Source organism: Scomber japonicus, chromosome 1 (assembly GCF_027409825.1).
Source record: "Scomber japonicus isolate fScoJap1 chromosome 1, fScoJap1.pri, whole genome shotgun sequence".
Lineage (NCBI taxonomy): Eukaryota > Metazoa > Chordata > Actinopteri > Scombriformes > Scombridae > Scomber > Scomber japonicus.
The window spans coordinates 19,126,998-19,146,554 of NC_070578.1; the positions used below are offsets into that span (position 1 = coordinate 19,126,998).

The 19,557-nt window shown below is 39.9% G+C and overlaps 1 protein-coding gene across 1 annotated transcript in view; it reads left to right on the plus strand.

The window, feature by feature from the left end:
• Window positions 1–1,535: 1,535 nt before the first annotated feature.
• kiaa1549lb (KIAA1549-like b) overlaps window positions 1,536–19,557 on the plus strand; it is a gene marked incomplete at its 5' end in the record, with an annotated part of 37,648 nt that continues 19,626 nt past the window's right edge. The window contains 7 exons of the mRNA XM_053319237.1: window positions 1,536–1,920; window positions 4,965–5,417; window positions 5,584–5,699; window positions 9,699–9,918; window positions 10,151–10,284; window positions 11,024–11,192; window positions 16,053–16,112. Coding sequence (XP_053175212.1) covers window positions 1,536–1,920; window positions 4,965–5,417; window positions 5,584–5,699; window positions 9,699–9,918; window positions 10,151–10,284; window positions 11,024–11,192; window positions 16,053–16,112 — 1,537 coding nt within the window. The remainder of the gene's footprint in view (window positions 1,921–4,964; window positions 5,418–5,583; window positions 5,700–9,698; window positions 9,919–10,150; window positions 10,285–11,023; window positions 11,193–16,052; window positions 16,113–19,557) is intronic.

The following is a 19,557-nucleotide window of genomic DNA, read 5'->3' on the forward strand; positions in this document are numbered from 1 at the left end:
TCGTTAAGAACAGATTTTTGGTTGCCAGTTTGTGGAAAACTAATTTAGCTGGTTTTAATCTTTCTACAGAATTGTACTTACTTCATATTTTTTACATGTCAGCTCTTTAGCTCATTAAGAAGACCCTCCAATTGCCTTTGACCACTTACTCCTTGGACCAACTTAGAAACAAGTACAGAGTTGATGGATTCTTGCAAATTGATCTACAACTAACTATTTTTATTATTAATTAATCTGTTTATCTTTTAATGACTAATCAATTAGTCTTTGGTTTATAAAATATCTGAAAATGGTGAAAATGGTGAAATGGTGAAAAGCCCAAGATGAAACCTAAAATGTCTTCTTTTGTCCTGACTAACACCTGAAGATAATCAAAATATTATTATATCATTATTGACTCAAAACAATTAATCGATTTATTAAAATAGTTGGCATTACATTTCTGTTGATCAATTAATCAACTAATCATTGCTCTACTTGTAAATAGCTGTTATTATTGACTTCCTAACATTTATAACTGCACAGTTGATGGCTAAATAAAGAGGTAGAGAATAGTACAAGTATTTATTAATGGATCTCCTATGTTTATAATTAATTATGAACAAATACAAAGGACTGAAAATAGCAAGTGAATTTGTCAGCACTCGCAAACAGCAGCAGAAGGAAACGGTTGTGTTTCAGCCCAAGGCTTTCTTCTGCATTTCTGAGATGTATGTGGGTGTGATGCCTATTAAGGGAACTGGGGGACCAGGTAGTGATTTACAACCAGCTGATAAAAATCATCAAAAAACATCATCAAAAGACAAAGAATAGTAAGAAATATACTAGTAAGAATAATTAAGTTGTAAGAACAAATATATCACATTCTGTTTTTTAACGAGATAAGTGACCAATTATTTTACACACTAACAATAAGAAAATGTGTATATGTACATACGTAAAATCATCATGAGCACAACCCCCATAAAAAATACAAATACATCAGAAATACCCATTTATATTGGTGTATCCAATAGGCCTCTCTTTGGAGAAGCTCTCCCTATCTCCTCCACTCAAATAAACTGTAGCCCACAAACTCCAGAGCCACCAGAATTTAACTGTCTGCCTACACCTTGGGATAAAGTTGAACCATGTAACATGTAACGTGTCTTCTTCTTTTTCAAGTGTTCTGCTGTGGTCCATTATTAAAAGTGCTGAATGCAAAATTTGCTATTCTTGTGCCTTTTAGGTTGGTACCCATTATACTCTGAACACATTTAAGTTGAGCATGCCGTTCTCTTGTTTGAGCAATTACAAAGAATTAACACCAGTCAAAGGGACTTTTACACAACCTGACAGCCTAAATAATGTCCTACAGCTACACGAGGAAGCATTAAAAAAGCCTTAATTTACAACTTACAAAACCTTGAAAGAAAATGCACCAGAAATTCCTATGAGTTTTTGTTTTCCTTTCCAAAGGCTCCATGTCTGATTTTTTTGTAAGAGCATGTCAGTGGCCCACAGCATATCAGTATTAATCTGCCATCTCTTCTGTTTTGTCAACAGAGAAAACCACCTATGATGCCTCTGGCTCCTTGTCTTTACCAAGTGACCCCACAGTCACACCTGCTCCTTCTCATCCATTGGCCGACATATTGGCGGCAGAGGAGGTGCCTTTTTCAGTCATCCACTCAGATGGTGACTCTGAGTCTGAGGGGGGAGGTTTATCAGGCCAGCCTGCCTTTTCGTCTGTCTTAACCGTCATGGCAGGGACTGTGAAACATCCATTGAGTCTCTCTCAAATCAGAACCTCACCGACTATCACCAGGGACGAGACCCAGACCACCCAATGGCCTTTACATAGTTCCAGCCAGGGCTCAGAGATGTCCTCTTCCTCCACGTCTTCTGCAGGCGCTAATGGAAACCACCCTGAAAGCTCAGGTCTGACTTCAAGCATGTCTCACCAACATACCATACCACCTAAAGCTCTCATCATGGCAGATGGACCATCACATGTGTCCTTGATGGATGGAACCGGGAATGTCTTTTCATTTTCATCATCTTCTTTGTTATCATCATCACTGTCTTCATCAATTCCATCCACTTCCTCTGTGTTACCATCCTTACTGTCTCTATTTTCTCAATCATCTTCCACTCATTGGAGCAATAAAACGGCTTAATCTCAAGGTCGAAGGATTCTGTCCAATTCTTCCCCTCAGAGAGAAACAGCAACATTAGCACCAGCAGTATCTCTGGGTTTGACAGAAAGTTTAACTGCTGCACAAATCCACTGCTCATTCAGCTGTTAATCTACCAGCTGCTGCACAGGCACCACAAAGCACAACTGCACTGTCACTCTTTCATCTACATGAAATAGTGACAAGTAAAACCAGCATTGAAAAGAGCAATAAAGTGACACGATACTTACTTTATTCATCAGCAGATAAAATCCATGCAGTGAGTGGAACACATATTGGGAGTTTAAGCACAAATGTGATCAAGACACCAGCAAATGGCACATATTCATCATACTTTACCTCAAACAATGGATTGATTCTTTTAAATATTTCACATGGATCTACTCAAGCTCATAATCCAATAATCGTGAAATGAGCACCTCATTTCTCTCCAATCAAGAGAGCCAAGCTCTAAGGCAGCAGGGAGTTTTAAAAAGTCCCATATCAGCACTGCTGTCTACTCCTGAAGGCTATTCATTTTCTAATCATGTCACAGAGCAGATATTGAATCGAACAACATATGCAGGGAAAAAAGACAAGATAGGGGTAGGCCTTCAGACTTTGGTTCACAAAAATGCTGGATATGCAATCATGTCATCTCTCCATTCACATGTTGTAAATCCTTCTGCATCACCAGGATTTTTACAGTTTCCTCTGAGACTCCACCAGGTAAAACATCTCTGTCTGAAACTGCAATCACGAAGCTAACACCTTTCTGCTCTGACATGATGTCCTCGGAGCATGCATCTAATCCTGGTGATTTACTGATGGCAGCAGGTCAAGGCAGCCCCAGAGTTCCTGCTATCAATATAAATTACAACCAGGGAGAGATAGCAAGAGCAGAGCTCACGTCTGTTTCCTTTCAAGCTTACCGAAATAATTCACTTTCACTCGCACAGTCAAGACCTGAGTCCACCACTGGTTCAATTCTTAGTTTGATTAAGAGAACAGTAACAAACTCCTCGATATCTGAGTCAGATTCACTTCATTTCCAGAGTAATGAAGTCATAAATGTGCAGGAACAAACAGGGTCTCCCGAGAGTAACTCAGAAGCTCAAAGAATAGCCAACACCAAAAATGATCTTTTCCTCCAACAGTAGGATGTCTCTTTCTAGTTCAGCATTGCCAGTGGAGTTTGCAAATGCTATGACCTATAAAACCATGCATGAAAGTCTTTCACATCCCACTCGCCCTGCATACTTATTGCCCTTGTTTCCAAGCCATGGTCCAAACCGCAACAACACTAATGATAACATTGGCCTGCTGTCTGTCAGCAGTAAGGTTAATTTATCTAACCAACTCAACATTCCGTCATCATCACAACTGATCCCCTCACAAAGACCTTTTCAAACAAGACCTGCCCTTCCCTTTTCACACAAATCGTATATAATCTCAGGTCTAACTCTGCCACCCAAAAAATCACCTGAAGTCTCTGCCCATAATATCAGAGAGAGGAAGTCACAGCATATTTTCAACTGTTGAGGGGAAAATTAGTGCAGGTGACATTAAAAAAACATCAACTGTGTCCAATGATCACAGGACACATGGAAACAGGCCCGCTGTGAGTTTACACAGATACACTACAAATAGTTCAGTGTCTCGTTTATTTAATGGAAATGAAGACTCTACTATCATTAGAGGGGCATTTTACAGGAAAGTTGTTTCATCAGGCCAGTTCCCATCTTTCATGAATCATGTCTACAAAAAATGTTTTTATGCTAAATAATGGCTCTGAAGTTTCCAGCAAAGGATCTTCCGCTAAAATCCCCTCTTCCCCAGTAACTTTTGGGGCTGCATTAGAAACACTTAAAAGTCTCTCTCGTAAAGAGGATGTGACACTCACGGGTTGTAATGAGCAGCCTTTTCCTTCATCATGGTCAGAAATCATCCAAACACAGGGGACAAACTTTTCTTCTCGCTCTAAGGGACCAATGACCAGCATTAGCAGTGATAAATCTCATTTTCATTTAGGCAGACAAACAACCATGCCCTCCACTACTTCCTCTGCAGCAACTGCTAATTCCAGTGACAAGACGTTTAGTGCTATTTACAGCTTTGGCACAAAACTAATACTGCCACATCCAAGGTTGAAAGTCACCAAGCCTGAGCCTTTACAAAGCAGAACCTTTGAATCAGAAAACACATCGACTGGGTTTGGTAGGGCAAATGTCAATTTACAAGCAGAAGGACCATTATATGGGCATCCAAAGCTGGAAGATGGACAACAGCCTAATATGGATATATTAAATTTAACTGATCCAACTGTAGTAGTAGTCAATGATCCGCTGCTAATTTCAGATCTGCTCTGGTTGTCAGTGTGCCTCAGCAAGTGACTGTAACAACTGCTCCATCAGCTTGGGGTTCAAATGGTTTTGTGCCCCTCTCATACACAAGTAGTGACAACGCAATTGATTTAAAACATAAAGGGTTAACTCACCAACAGAGCCTTTGCCATCATCGTCTTCATCAGAGACTTCACTGTCATCATTTAGTGGTTTCACAGCTTCTCAGTAGCAAATGAACCTCACCACTTCACTGTTGTCTAAAGCTTCATCATCATTGTCATCATCAAAAGTAAATTCGCTGGTGTAATACAGTCAACAAAACCTGCAATGCACCAAGGCACTGCATCATTATCTGTCACTCCATGATCCAGTCTGATCTCATCCATAGATTCTGATCGCTCACAGGAAGTGATGTTTTTTTTCCTTACAGAGGCGGGGTGGGATGATTTAACTGCTGGAACAGCCAGAGCAGTTGCACCTACTCTCCCCAAAGAAAAAGAGGCCAGTCTAGCCCCCTCTCAATCAGCCAGAACTGATCTTTCTGCTGGGCCCACCGAGAGGACATCTCAGGTATCACCTCTGACCCCTCGACAGGACACCACAACAGCCTCTGTGAAGCTTACCACCACGACTCTAGCTTCAACCACAACATCTAAAAACCCCACCACTACCATCCCTTCCCTAAGACTCACCACACAGTCAACTACTACAACCACACCACAGCCTGCACCTGCGAGCAGGAGAACCACCACCACAACTCTTAGGGCTCAAATTAGCAGGCGAACGCTCACACCTCCTGTCCAGAGGATGACACCATCCAGGGGGGCCACCACCATCTTTATCTCGCCTTTCACCACCACCACAGAAGCTCCACCACAGCAGTGCAACATTACAGAGAGAATGTGGGTGCGAACAGGTAAATGCACAACTTTTGCTACACTGTCTTGATAAACAGCAACAATTATGTTTTTCTGGAGTATTTTTTTAATTGTGCAATTATTATATTGCTCTAACATATTTTGTCTCTGCTTATGTCTTTGTTTCACCCTCTGCTTGTCTGTTTGTATCTGCATCTCTCATAGTTGTCTCCATCTATGTGAGAAGGAACAGGCTGGACAGCATCCAGAGACAGAATCTGCGCAGGGGATTAAGTCAAGGTCTCCGAAAAGCTCTGAATGATAGTTCAGCCCAGGCACAGGTCAGATTATTAGTTACTGTTATTAGACGTTGTTATATAACCAGCAAATACAGCTGTTTCAACTAATGGATACATATAGTACTTTCCCCCATAAATATGGGCTTATTACATTTTTAACTTTTATTGTAAACCTAAAAAAAGAAAAGGTAGGGTTCATGCTCGAAGTACTCACCTGACACTGTAAAGATCACTCAACTGACTCAAAGCTGGAGGGGTTATTCTTATTTTTGGCAGAATTAGCGGCTATTTACACTTGGTCTTGAATTGTGTTTTGCTGTTCACACCTGTCTCTATGATGCATCACCAAGGTGTCATTTATGTTCAGATTTTGTTACTGCCTACATCACTTCCACTAGAAGGTCAGAAGGCCCTTCACACAGTTATTACATCAGTCTGTTGTCAGACAAGTGCCAGCATTTTTTTTTGCATGGGCTAGCTAAGTACGTAAACAAAAATGTTTTAAGAACTAATATACACATGTGGGCTATTCCAACTGCTGAGATTGGCAGGACAAAGTTGTTTGGGATCACCCAAACAATCTTCACATCCTGCAGTGATGATGTATTCTCCTGTTAAGTCCTTATTGGGGACACATAAGGACATATTAACATTTACACTACAAAATATTGATGGTCAAATGGGTCCCAGACAACTTCAGCAAGTGGTGTAAGTGATCAGATCAAAATGCCTCTTGGTGGTTGTTTATAGTTGTATTTAGCGCTGTCAATGTGTGATCCGATTGCCCAAGATGCATTCTAAAGTGTATACAGGCTCTTATAGTAGCATCTTTGGTTTATACATACTGTACATAGAGTAGTATCTTTTCATACGGGACTGTAATTGGAAAAGTATGGACTCCGCAGTGCTGTTTTTATCTCTACAGCATCAACCAGTCTCAAAACTCCACAGACATGTGCTGAACAGCTGTGACAAGTAAACTGCAAATGATCAACAACCCCTGCTGCCTAAAGTAGAGCTACTACAGAAATACATTTTAAATTGATTAAATTAATTCTGAATGAAAAGTTTATGTCAGTCTTGTTTTTAGAAAACATTAAAGGTTCTGACAGATGGAAAGAAGTAGTGTTCAGACTGGATGTCTGATGCTAATATTTTGGTGCAGTTTGCAGGAGTGAAGTAATATTTTTTCCTATTTTTTTCATGTGAGTCTCTCTAAACTGAATGAACAGTTTAATGTTAAGCTCCCAATTTGTGTTTTCATGTTATGTGAGGTTTATCATAGAATTCAAATATTGTACATTAAAATATCAAATAATCTCTTAACATTAGTCAACAGTAAACGGTTCCTTGTTGTTTTCTTACCACAAATCTGGAGATTAATTAGCATGAAGAGAATTAGACACTTAAACCAAGAACCCTCATGTAGGCTATGTGAGAAGAGATGAGGACTAATATAGAAATTAGGTTGACTGAATGTGTCCCAGAAGGCTGTGGGTGTGGATGTCACATATTTGAGTAACAGTAACGCTAAAACAAGATGTAGATAGAGACTGTAGCAATGCTGTACATCAGAAGCATTGCTCTATTTATCTCATATTTACAAGTAGCAGCAGCCGTAGTCTATTTAATTTATCCTCAAATCACCCAAAAGAACATTCATCAGTCTTACCATAGCAGTGAGTACCCCAGATTTGGTTTCACAAAAACTCAGAGATACAAACAGATCCAGAGTACATACAATGATCTTTGTGTCAGTGGATTAGCCATTTGTAGAACCAATCATGGTTTCCACTGTGCCAAAACCATTCTCTGCCTCCAATAAGCCTCTCATACCTTAGCTCAGCATGACTTTTTATCAGGAGCACCTCTTGGCAGGGAGAAGCTACACTAAAACACAAGTAGAAATTCAATGCATGTTTGAGTCTGTGTGAGAGAAAGCAATCATTGAGGGAATAAGGTTAGCTAGTTGGTAGGTTAGTGTCTGTCTACTGTACACTGAACATGTTAGAAAAGGTATTGGCTAGAATTGAATTCATTTGTAAAAACCAAAAATAAATGAAGCAGCAATGTGATGTATCTTTCCTGTATGACCACCTAGTCTCCTGTGGGTTCAAGTGCCTTTAGACCACAATTTTGAGCAAGTGTTAAGTGCATCTATTTGTGCATGTGTTTCTCTCTCTTTCTCTCTCTCTGTGTGGACTGTCAAAGGCTACTTTTGGGGATAAATTTCAGACTTTCGTACAGTTAACTAGGGATGGCTCCAATTGGGAACCATGTCCAGTTAGGCAAGTTGTGGTGATGGTTAGGATATGTGTCCAGGTAATGTGGTGTGTGTGTGTGTGTGTGTGTGTGTGTGTGTGTGTGTGTGTGTGTGTGTGTGTGTGTGTGTGTGTGTGTGTGTGTGTGTGTGTGTGTGTGTATGTGTGTGTGTGTGTGTGTGTGTGTGTGTGTTGTATTTCTCAATGTGGAAGTATCAGGTAATTGAGAGTGGGGCCTGCATATTCGTCCTGTTCATGTGAAGGTCAATGCTCTCACATGTTCTCCTTCTCTCTCTCTCTCTCTCTCTCTCTCTCTCTCTCTCTCTTTCTCTCTCTCTCTCAGTATTTCTCTCTCTCTCTCTCTCTCTCTCTCTCTTTCTGTCTCTGTAGTCTCTAAAGGTGTCTTGCTTCACTGCACTCCTGTCACCCATTTCGACATTGCTTGGGTTCCTTTTAGTAGCACTGCTCTCATCCAATAAGGCTGTTGGCAAGGGAAATTGCTCCTGTTTAATTATAGGTTATAAATGGTTGGGAGGAGAGCAACGTGCTGATGCTAAAAAGATGATGAGAAATATAATTCAACCCACTGGACTAAAACAATTTTGAGCCATTAAAAATATAAAAGTGAACTATTTTTGTGTCATGTAGTTAGAGCTCTCCAATGACTGGACATTTCTTCGAATGTCAAAACAACTGTTGGGTTAATCTGCTGGCAGTTGTTCATGCTCTTTGAGTGGGTGTGTTACCAATCTCTGGTTTGCTCGAAATGCAACCACTTAATAACACCTTCACATGGGTGAAGCCTGAGAGGATGAAGTGATAATAAAGGGCTCTTTTCACAGAGCTCATAACAAGGCTGAATTGTGAGGTGGCAGAGTGGTGACTCAGCTATAGAGACTGTAGGCTTTCAGTATGTTGGCCAGTGGATCTCCCTGTCAACGAGCGTTCAGATGGGTTTAGATGGCAGACCTGAGTGATTTTACCTCTCTCACAAACACAATTATGTTTCACTACATCTGTCATCATTCATCATTCCCTTTCTGGTTTTTGTGTAAGCACAGTTCACCAAAAAATGTCAAACTCAATGTCATGACACATTTCAGAAACATTTCACCTGTGTTTCCTGCCTGAGAATGAGAATGCAGTGATACCTTGCCTCTTTGGGTGGAACATAGGTCTCTTTGTCCCAAAGACCTTATTTAACAGTCTCTCCCATGGCTTCCTCATCTTTATTCTCTTCTCTCTTCCCGAGCAGCCCTTCACTCCCTCTTGGTTTTCAGCACATATCTGTATTCCATAATCATCTTCGCCCTGTTCCTCATGCTCTCATTAGTGATCAATTGGAATCCACTCATACATAAGATATTTTATAGCCTACCTTTAATGCAGTGGTTCTTTTCTTTTCATTTCAGTGTAGTAAGAATAAAAACTTGCTTGAAGTAGGTAAAGAACCATCAAAACTGTTCTCCCCATGACCACATTATCTCACAATTTGCCTCAAGCAAGAGCATTTTTGTATTCTTATCTGAACTTTTTCTTGTTACCTTAATGAGTAGGTGCTTGTTAATGAGATTTAAGCTTCAATCACAAAAAATAGTAAAAAGAAGAAAGAAGAAAGTCCTGTAGTTAGAAATTAGCAGAGAAAAACATAAAACATGTATACTATATTGCGATATAAACTTTGACTAATATCACCCAGCAATAGTGCAATTAATGATGGGAAAAATACCATCATTAATTAAAAATACCATTACCAATATGTTTAACTTTGCTCTCTCAGGTCGAGACTGTTTTTGGTTCTCCTAACATGACGGTGGCTTATCATGTGACTGGAGGGGACATGGTTTACCCCCCTTCTGTGGTGCTGGATGGTTTGGGCTCCTATGGCCGTGATAAGCTGATTGCAGACCTACGACAGTACCTCCCCATGGTAACAGCCCTGCCCCTCCCAGCTGCATTATGGAGACCCAGCCCAGCCCCTGGCTTCCAGCTGAAAACAGGTCAGCAAGTGTTCAATGAGGATAAAAGAAAAAAATAAGTCAGAGATGAGCTTGAGACTTCATATTATTTGTTCCTGTTGTGAGCACTTTCAGCAAAAACTAGGTCTGAGAAGTAAAAAATAAATAAATCTTGTGAATCCACATCAGAAGCAGAAATAACAATATTGCGTTGTTGTTCGTACCCTTTTGTCAGTGTACGGTTTTCTAAGCTCATCTCAAATTTCTGCTCCAGTTTTGCAGTTTGTGGGGGCAGGTGATGATCCACGTTCTTGTCGATTCTCTCAAATGATGGAGCAGAGGCTTGAGAAGGTGTTTTCTGAAGCGCAGGCCAAAGTGGTCAACATCAAAAGCAGACTCTCTGCTCAGGTACTGTAATGAAAGAGGCGTGTACTCCTAGCAGTGTGTAGGTTTTGGTGTTGTGACTGTTGATAAAATGCTAGCGGTGAAACACGCAGTGTGTAGAATTCATCGTCATTGTCCATCAAATTGAGAGTTGGTGTTACATTTTTACCTTTTTATTAAAAAATACCATGTGTAAAGGACCATCCACCAACCAAATTAGAAGATAAGATGGATGATGTACACTATAGTTTGCTAAATATTACTTGTGGAATATTAGAATAAATGTAACTTCAACTGCTGTTACACATCAATGTTACCATGTGATTTAGATGATTTAGCAGATTGTCCCTTAGTGTAAGAGGCATAGGCTGTTAATATAAAATAAGAGCTGATTTATCAGATGCAAATTAATTATGTGTAGGGAGCCAGTGTTTGTATTAATTTTAATTAGCTACCACATTACAGTGCACCCTATATTAAAGCTAATTTGATGGTTATGTTGTTAAAAAATTGATGCTACAATATTTCTGCTCCCTTTTATGCCTTGCCAGCCATTTGGCACATTGATGAGTTTCATATTTTTTGATCCAACACAATAATTGATGTTTTGTTTTTCATTCTCTATTATCAGTCATTTAATGTACAAGATTTGCACTAATCTTTCAGATTTGAACATTACAGTGATATAATCCCAAGCATTTTATGTGACTGTTCCTACAGTTTATTTTTCTGTGTCGTCTTCTTTCTCTTGGCCTACACCCAGATGCTGAGTGTCACCCAGGCAGCAGGCTCTCCCGCTGTATCGTTGATCTACACTGTGAAGAATGGGACTGTCTTCCTTAATGGTACCACTGCCTCAAACCTCCTTGGTCAGCTGTCAGCGGAGCTGGTGGGCTACTTCCTCTTCTATCCACCACTTGTCATTGCTGAGCGTAAGTCACAATTTACATTCAGAAATACATCTCTTGTCAGCAGTTATTCAACAGCCTAATACGGAGAAATACCAGAGGTCGTTTTTGTTTTTTTATTGGTTCTTCAAATGGAAATTGGATCAAACAAAAAGAAAACTGATGTTCTTTTCTTAGTTTTTTCCTTGTGTTGAAGCCTACCAAAGGTTCAATATAAAGTTTTCAGGCTGTTTCTCACAAAGCATGTTGGTCTGATATTGTGATTGACTTTTCAAGTAGAAGGAAAGATCCTGTCCATCCATGGAAATGGTACTCGATTTTAACTTAGTGAAAGTGGTTGTTTTCTGAGCATTCTGCATTCACATGGACTGGACTACCTCATAAGGTCTACCTACTCAATTGTAGAACACAGGAATTCAATTGATATGCCTGGCTGATGTCCAGTTTCTCTGTAATTGGATGTGTATGACAGTAGTTTTTCAATGATTGAGTCACTTAGAGATAGCTGATGCAAAAAACACAAATAAGTCAGTGCCTTTCATCTTGATCCTTTGAGGGCATCTGTGGCCGAGCACTCCATCTGTGTTAGAGTTATACTCAGAGAAAAACAAATGAAGAGTGACAGGGAATCAGTAGGAGTCTAAACAGCACTCCCAGTACATCCCCATTCTGCAGCCTGTTTCCATACCCAGTGTAACTGGGGAATTTTCTCAGTGGAGGGAAATATGGCAGATGTAGTACTCTGATATCTAATGAGATATCATTTTTCATTGATCCCTGAATGGAAAATTCACTATTTTTGCTTGACCTCCATCACAGTTAGGTCAGAAGATAGGATGAACAACAGAACTGAGCTCCTACAACTGATAGGGATTTAATCTCCTCACATGCAAATGTTTTAAATGTTGGGAAGGAAGTTAATTGAAGCCTGAAGACTGTAGGTTTTGAAAGTATGCACTGACATTGCCTCTTTAATTTTGGCTGGTAACGTGATCCAGATTTTAGGTGTTTAGGCAGAAAAAGCTGTGTACCCAATGTTTTTATGGATGGGATACTGTGAGAGCAGCAGCAGGGTGTTAGAGGACCTAAGGGGACAGGTTGCAACATAGGGTTTTAGTAGCTCTGCAATATAGGCTGGTGCTTTATAAACCATTAAAAGAATAGTAAAATCAATTCTAATAGTAACTGGGAGCCAGTGTAGAGTAGTTAAAATGGGTGTAATGTGATCACTCTTCCTGGTTCAAGTGAGGAGCCTGGCGGCCGAATTCTGTCAATTGTAATTATTTTACAGATTTTTTTGAGTCTGGTAGAAAGTGGATTACAGTAGTCAATTCAACTAAAAATTAAGGCATTATGTATAAAAGGGTCTTCGGTGTCTTGCTTAAAGTTATCTTGCATAATCAAACCTCTGCCTTACAATCTGAAGAAGAAAGACACATTGGAATATTAATAAATCAAGAGACTGATATTCAGTTGGCTAAGGACCACCTCTAGGAACAGCACACCATCCAGTTTTGTGTATCTAACCAGACATTGGTGAGTTTGGCATAATGGAGCTTTGAAAATGCAAGGTCATGCTTGGTATCACAGAAAAGTTTGTGCCTGAGCCAGGATTTAAAGGAGCAGTGTGTAAGATATAGTGGGATCTAGTGGTGAGGTTGCAGATTGCAACAAACTGAATACTTGTCCACTCCCCCTGCCTTCCAAGCATGTAGGAGAACTTGTGATGGCTGTGAAACTGTGAAAGGTCCTCTCTAGAACCAGTCTTTGGTTTGTACAGTCTGGACTATTATAGAAATATGGTGGTACAAGATGGTGGTCGACATGGATGGGGACCTGCTTCCTATCTAGATATAAAGGGTTCATTCTAAGGTAATGAAAATAAAAAAATACTTATTTTCAGCTATTTATAACTACGTTTTTACCTTCCTGTTCTCTTGTTCTGAACCACGGTGTGCATTCAATCCTCCCACACTGTATATGACTGAATTATATTTAGCAAAACTGAGAACCAAGAGATCATGTTCAGTTAAATACTGTTCTAGAAAGACATACGATAAACTGTTCCCAAATTCTGAATGCTTTTAAGGGCCCAACCAACAAAAGTGTACTCTTTGCAGGTCCTGAAAGTGAGGCATCTATCTATCCTCACAAATACCAAATTTAACAGTGTATTCTGCTAAATCTGATATATTTTTTATAGCTGACAAAGCGGTAAATAACAGTAGTAATTTAACCCCCATTTTACGGTAGAGATGAACTCATGTTTAGGGCCTGAGATTAACATAGCCAGCGGGTAGAACAAATAGTGACTTTCATGACAGACTTACCATGGTTTTTTCATTGATCAAGATCAGGTCATGTATTTACCAGCCATTCTTGACTACCCAAACCAAGTGGTACATATGATACAGTTCCCTGATATTTCCCTTTATGAGTTGATGAGGGATGCATGAATCCACTTTATTATGCCCTCTAGGCAGTTATATTTGTTAACATGGGCTTTTGTTAGGTCTTTATCGCCCTCTGTTGGTTGGGAGTGTAACTGCGCCACTATATTGTTGACACACACATGTGCTAAGGATGACAGCAGGGGAAAGACACTCTCAGCCAATGCTGGCCGTCCTTGTAAGTTTATACTGTTTCATGAAGATTTCTTGTAGATAAGAAGGATAATTTGGACAACTGACGTTGCTTTAGTTTAAAGGTTAATGCTTATTGCTTCATGCTAGTGTTTAATGTAATGCTAAAGTTATTTCCATTGATTATGATCAATAACGCTTATTTCTGCCTTTGTTGTGTGTATATTGTTGAAATACATTATATATTTTATTTGTGTTCTAGTCACTCCATGTTCACATCTGCAATGCATAAAGAAAATAAAGGAGTTTGGCTAACAGTCGAATTGGGTTGTTACACCTAAGGAGGACAGTATACACTTTAAACAACAGATTTTCCTGCAATGGATTAAATTAGGGCTACAGAAATTACTTCAAACAGGTTGGCTGAAAGAAGTTTTCATACAGTAGTTCGACCACATTCGGAGGGGTCTGTGGAACAGACTGTCAACTTGTTTGACATTTTCTGTTTTAAAATCTAAACTTTGAAGGATGCAGCCCCTGAATTGAGATGCATCACCACTGGGACTGTAGCGCAGACAGCTGGCAGTTGTGGTTTACACAGTGCTTAGATAAAGATGAAGAGAATATTTGCTAGTGAGCATTCAATTAAAGCTCACTTTGTGTCGTGATTGAATTACATTAGAAAGTGAAGCTACCCACAGGCGGGATGATTTGGTTAGGGAGAAAGAAGGAGAGAGGGCAACTAGATACCAAGGAAGAACTCAGAGGGAATAGAAACTGACATAGAGGAAAACCCAGTAAGACAAGAGGACAAAAGGAAGAGTGAGAGAGTGAGTGACAGTGATTTTGCTCTGTTTGTTTTGTACCCTTGCCATTAGTGACATTACACTGTTCACAGGAGGCGTGAGCATATGCTGGCAGCGGCTGCCTCCTCACTTCAAAGCCAGTTATCACAGTAAATAATTAACAGTGTGGGATTCTCATACCACCTTGGGGCTCTGCTATGACAGAAAAGGCCCAGGATCTCACACCACTCCGGAGTGCCTGTTTGTAGCGCCAAGGACTCCGTTGTTTCTGTGGCGCTTATGTAGGCTGGACTGCTGCTTTCTGCTCTTTTAGTCCCCCTCTGCTCCTCAGCAATTTCTCTCAGTAGAAATATGAGTGAGGCTGTTTGCAAAATGTCTCTTTAAGAACACAACAATCAATAGTTCGAACCAAATTGCTAATTTCGAAATATGACATTTTTTTCACTCCAAGAAATGACTTAAAAATGCTCCTCAGTCTGTGTCCTCCAGGCTCTCATCACACAGCAGTGAAAACTCATGTGAAACCTCTTCACCGATTTATATTCCACATGATTTAAATGTATAGACAGTGTTGAACTGATTTTGCCGGCAGCCCTGCATCCCTCCCCATTAACAATGTTAAAGCCCGTACTGTTTCTCTCCCACCCTCCTTTCCCTACACCTCTCTCTCCTCTTTGCTCTCATGCCTGAGTGTACATTTCTGTAGCGAGACTGCTTTCACAGGCCAGTGATACAGCATTCCCCCCAAAACACTGCACCAGCCTCCAGCACAAGAGCTTAATCAGGCAGGAAATAGATGTAAGAGAACACAGAGACAGCCAGAGCTCGGGCAACTGAAAGCTCTCCCTGCTGCTGCATTTGTCTGACATGTGGTGATAATGAGGATTTGAAACTAAAATTTAAAGATTTTTGCCACACAAAATGCAGAAAACCGTAACATCTTCCCCTCTTCACTTAAAGGTTTCAGAGGTTTTACACATTTTGCCCACATATACAAGCACTGATGCCTCAAATAATAGCTGTCACCACTTGTTGGAATGATAAGAACAATATTCAAATTATTATTTTCACTGCGAAAATAATAATTTGAATATTGTTCTTCATGAATATTACTTTTTTTGTTTTGTTTTTTATTCTAAGTTTTATTCTAATTTGTCCACTCTAGCTTAAATGACAACAGAAGCAGGTAGAAGCCTTATGTGAATGAGAGGCCAGGTTTAGACAATCCTGTATTTATTTAGATTTAACTTTACCTTGCTTTTTCAAATTGTCAAAAATCTACCATTTGTCTTTTTCTGTAATACATCTCAATTTTACCGTTTAATTTTATAATCTGTTTTAATACAATCAATTATTTTTCTCCTGTAAAATAAAATCTTCAAACACAATGTATTTACCTAATTTCCTCAGTTTTAATTCATGATGATGCTTTGATGCTTTTAATTTTGATAATTTATCATGAGAATGGCGAATGATTGTTTTTTATGTCCTTGCAGCACTGGAGTATCACAATCTGAACACCTCAGTCGCTACCAGAGATTTCTGGGTTATTACAGGTAAGGGTGTCACATTAAACACACAGGTTTCACATCTTTCCACTGAACATGGAAAACTGTCATTTATTTTAGGATAACATACTGTTTATGTGTTATTTTGCAGAATGAATCCATTGTAATTGTAATATAGAAACATCACATGCTGTAGTGCATGCATTTTTAAGATGCTGACAGGATACCGACCGGACAACTTTTTTTGCTACTTCATGATACACAAACAACCAGAACAGGATGTATAGTATGTGATTGTGTGTATGTGTATGGGAGACTTCAAATTTCCACATCACACTTGTGTACATTAAATACTGAACCAGGATTGGCTTCCAAACTAGTTGTGATGTCTCAAATTATGCTTGTTGGCCACCCCTTAAAGTTGGATCTTCAGTGAGCACAGTGAAACTTTCCACTTTCAGAAGTTGGATGTGAAAACAGCCTTTTGCACATATCGTACTGCACAGTGAAGCTCATATGTTCAACTGTAGGAACAAGAAGCAAAACACATTATTGAGTGTATTTAACTTTCCATTAAGAGCTAAGCATTTTGCTTTGAAAATATAAAGTGCTTTATAAATAGAATGTTTGTTTTTTTTGCGGGTGGGGGGGGGGGGGGGGGGGGGGCAGAGAGAGAGAGGGAGAGAGAGAGAGGATAATGACCTGCAGCATAGGTCCCTGGCCGTTTTTGAACCGGGGACGCTGTGATTACATGGCATGTGCTCAAACCACTCAACCATCAGGGCGCTCCTTATCATTATAATTATTATTATTACTAGAAACTTAGAGATAGATGACAGACTGCACTCTATCCTGGTAATAACTAACTAATACTAAGTAATGAGTTGGATTGGATTGTTGATTATTTGCTCTGCTGGCTTTATGAATGGCTACATATACAGTACAAGACAGTGTTCAAGGGCACCCACAATGTTATGTAATGAATGGGCCTTTCAGATAAGACTGCATAGCTCTTAACCCTGCACTTACTGTGATGACAGGTCAAGTGAATTCAAGGTCATCCCCTCTATAATGGGATTTACAGACACTGAACACCATGTACAACCAGAATTATTGCTTTTTGACTCTTGATATCATGGAACAGATTATGTCAAGTCAGTTCACTTTTATTGATATTGAGCCAAAACACAGCAAATGTAACCTGAAGACACTTTTCACATAGAGCAGGTCTAGGCCATACTCTTCAATTTACAGACACCCAATTCCCCAATTAGCCAGCATTTGGCAACAGCAACAAGGGGAAACTCCCCTTTAGTGGGGAGAAGTTTCAAACAGACTATGGGGAAGATGTTAAGTTAGTAACATGCATTAATAGGACATGAATGTGTACACATGGAGAGAGGAGCTCAATGCATCATGGAGAGTGCCCCAAGCAGTCTAGGCCTATAGCAACATAACTATGGGATGATCCAAGACTAATCAGGGAGAAAAGGAAAGGAAAGTTTTATGCCTACGCTCAAATGTAGGCATGTAGGGTGTCTGTCTCCCAGACCCAACCTCGAAGATGGTTCCACAGGAGCTGAGCGTGATAACTGAGGGCTCTGCCTGCCAATCTACTTCTGGAGAGTCTAGGAACCACAAGTAAGCCTGCAAACTAGGAGCACAGAGTTCTAGTAAGGTAATACGTTACTATGAGCTCCTTAAGATATGATAGTGCCATATTATTGAGGGCTTTGTAGGTGAGATGGATTTTATATTATATTCTAGATTTCATAGGGAGCCAGTGCAGAGAAGCTAATATGGGAGAAATATGATCTCTTTTTCTAGTTAGGCATTCTGGACCAGCTGGATAGTCTTTAGACTTGTAAGGACAGCCTGATAATAATGAATTGCAATAATCCAGCCTAGAAGTAATAAAAGTGTGGACTAACTCAACACACTCTCCTCATTGGTCAGCACATTTCCATCTCTATGCTTTATCACCCTAACCTGCTGCACATCCTTCCCAGTTTGGTCCCTCCAGGCAATCAAGTCCTTTTGTCCTTCCTTAGTGTCGAGCCTCCCATATGCCTTTTCCTTAGCTTTTGCCACCTCTCCCTTCAACTTACACAGAATCTCTTCGTACTTCTTGCTACTTTGTTCATCTCTTTGGCTATCCTACCCACTGAATGAATGAAAAGGAGAAATGCAGAGAAGGAAAATGAAACTAAGAGTGACCGTCTCCACAGTAAATCATCTGTTGAGTGTTTGATGGTTGTTTATTTGTGCTTTGGAACGTAACATGGTGAAAGTGTCACAAGCTTATTCTCTCTGAGAGAAAACCTTCCATTGCTGCCTCTCCTATTCAGCACTTTCTTGCTGTCGCTCCCTCATTCTCTCAGCTCACTCGCCCCTCTCTCTCTCTTTTACTTGTCTTTTTTTTAAATTGTCAGCCAAGAAGCTGACAAAACAAGCCAAACTTTTGACAAGATCAAACAAAGAGAGATGTCCTCCCGTTGTCTCTCTCTCAAGGCAGGGTTATACAGCTCTGATCTCTGCCCGTGCTCATGATTGTAACATGCAAAGGGCAGACGCCCACCGCTTGTTCATTCAAGGATTATTAAATATTGATCATGTCGTGTGTCCACAGTGCACTTCCTTGGGTCCTCAGCATTACACCTACCAAGTGTGAAGTAGATCAGATTAATGGTTCTTGAGATATGCAAAGAACATGCATAGAGACAGACAGACAAACAGAGATTCCTTGCATTAGTGATAATAATAATAATAATATTTTATTTAAAGGTGCCTTTCAAAGCACTCAAGGACACCTTAAAAGGCATAACACAACAACAGTACATCAAACAATATAAATCAGGTAACATTTAGTGTAAAGATAAAGAATAAATATGAATGTGACTACAAAGTGCATTAGTACAATAAATAAACAATAACGTGATTGCATAGTTAGTGTGAGACAGAGTATGCCACTCTGCATAGGTGTGTTTTCAGGCGGGATTTAAAAGTGGAGACAGAGTCTGAAGTGCGAATGTCTGGTGGGAGAGAGTTCCATAGGTGGGGGGCAGATCGGCTGAAGGCTCTTGACCCCATGGTGGTTAAGTTGGCAGATGGGGCAAAGAGCTGGTTGGCTCTTTGCCCAGGAGGATCGGCGAGTTCGGGAATGTGTGTAGATGTTAGGGGTGTGACGAGATCTTGCTCAAAGGCAGAAAAGGGCAGCATGTGTTTTTGAATTATTTTTTTCCGGTCCTTTACACAATATGGAAATGAATGGAAAGTTAAAAAATAAAGTGCTAATAGAAAGCGAACTACTTAGCTGTGTGTCCTGTGTAGGTGAAAGTGATATGCAATTGCCATTTCTTTTGTGTCAACAAATTATTGTCAACATGAGTTCATTCACATTATCATAGGCTTGGAAGACATGCAAAGCAATAAAACTAATGACAGTGTGTTCTTTCTTGAATTCTGGTGCTAGTACTTGGTTTTAGCCATGCAT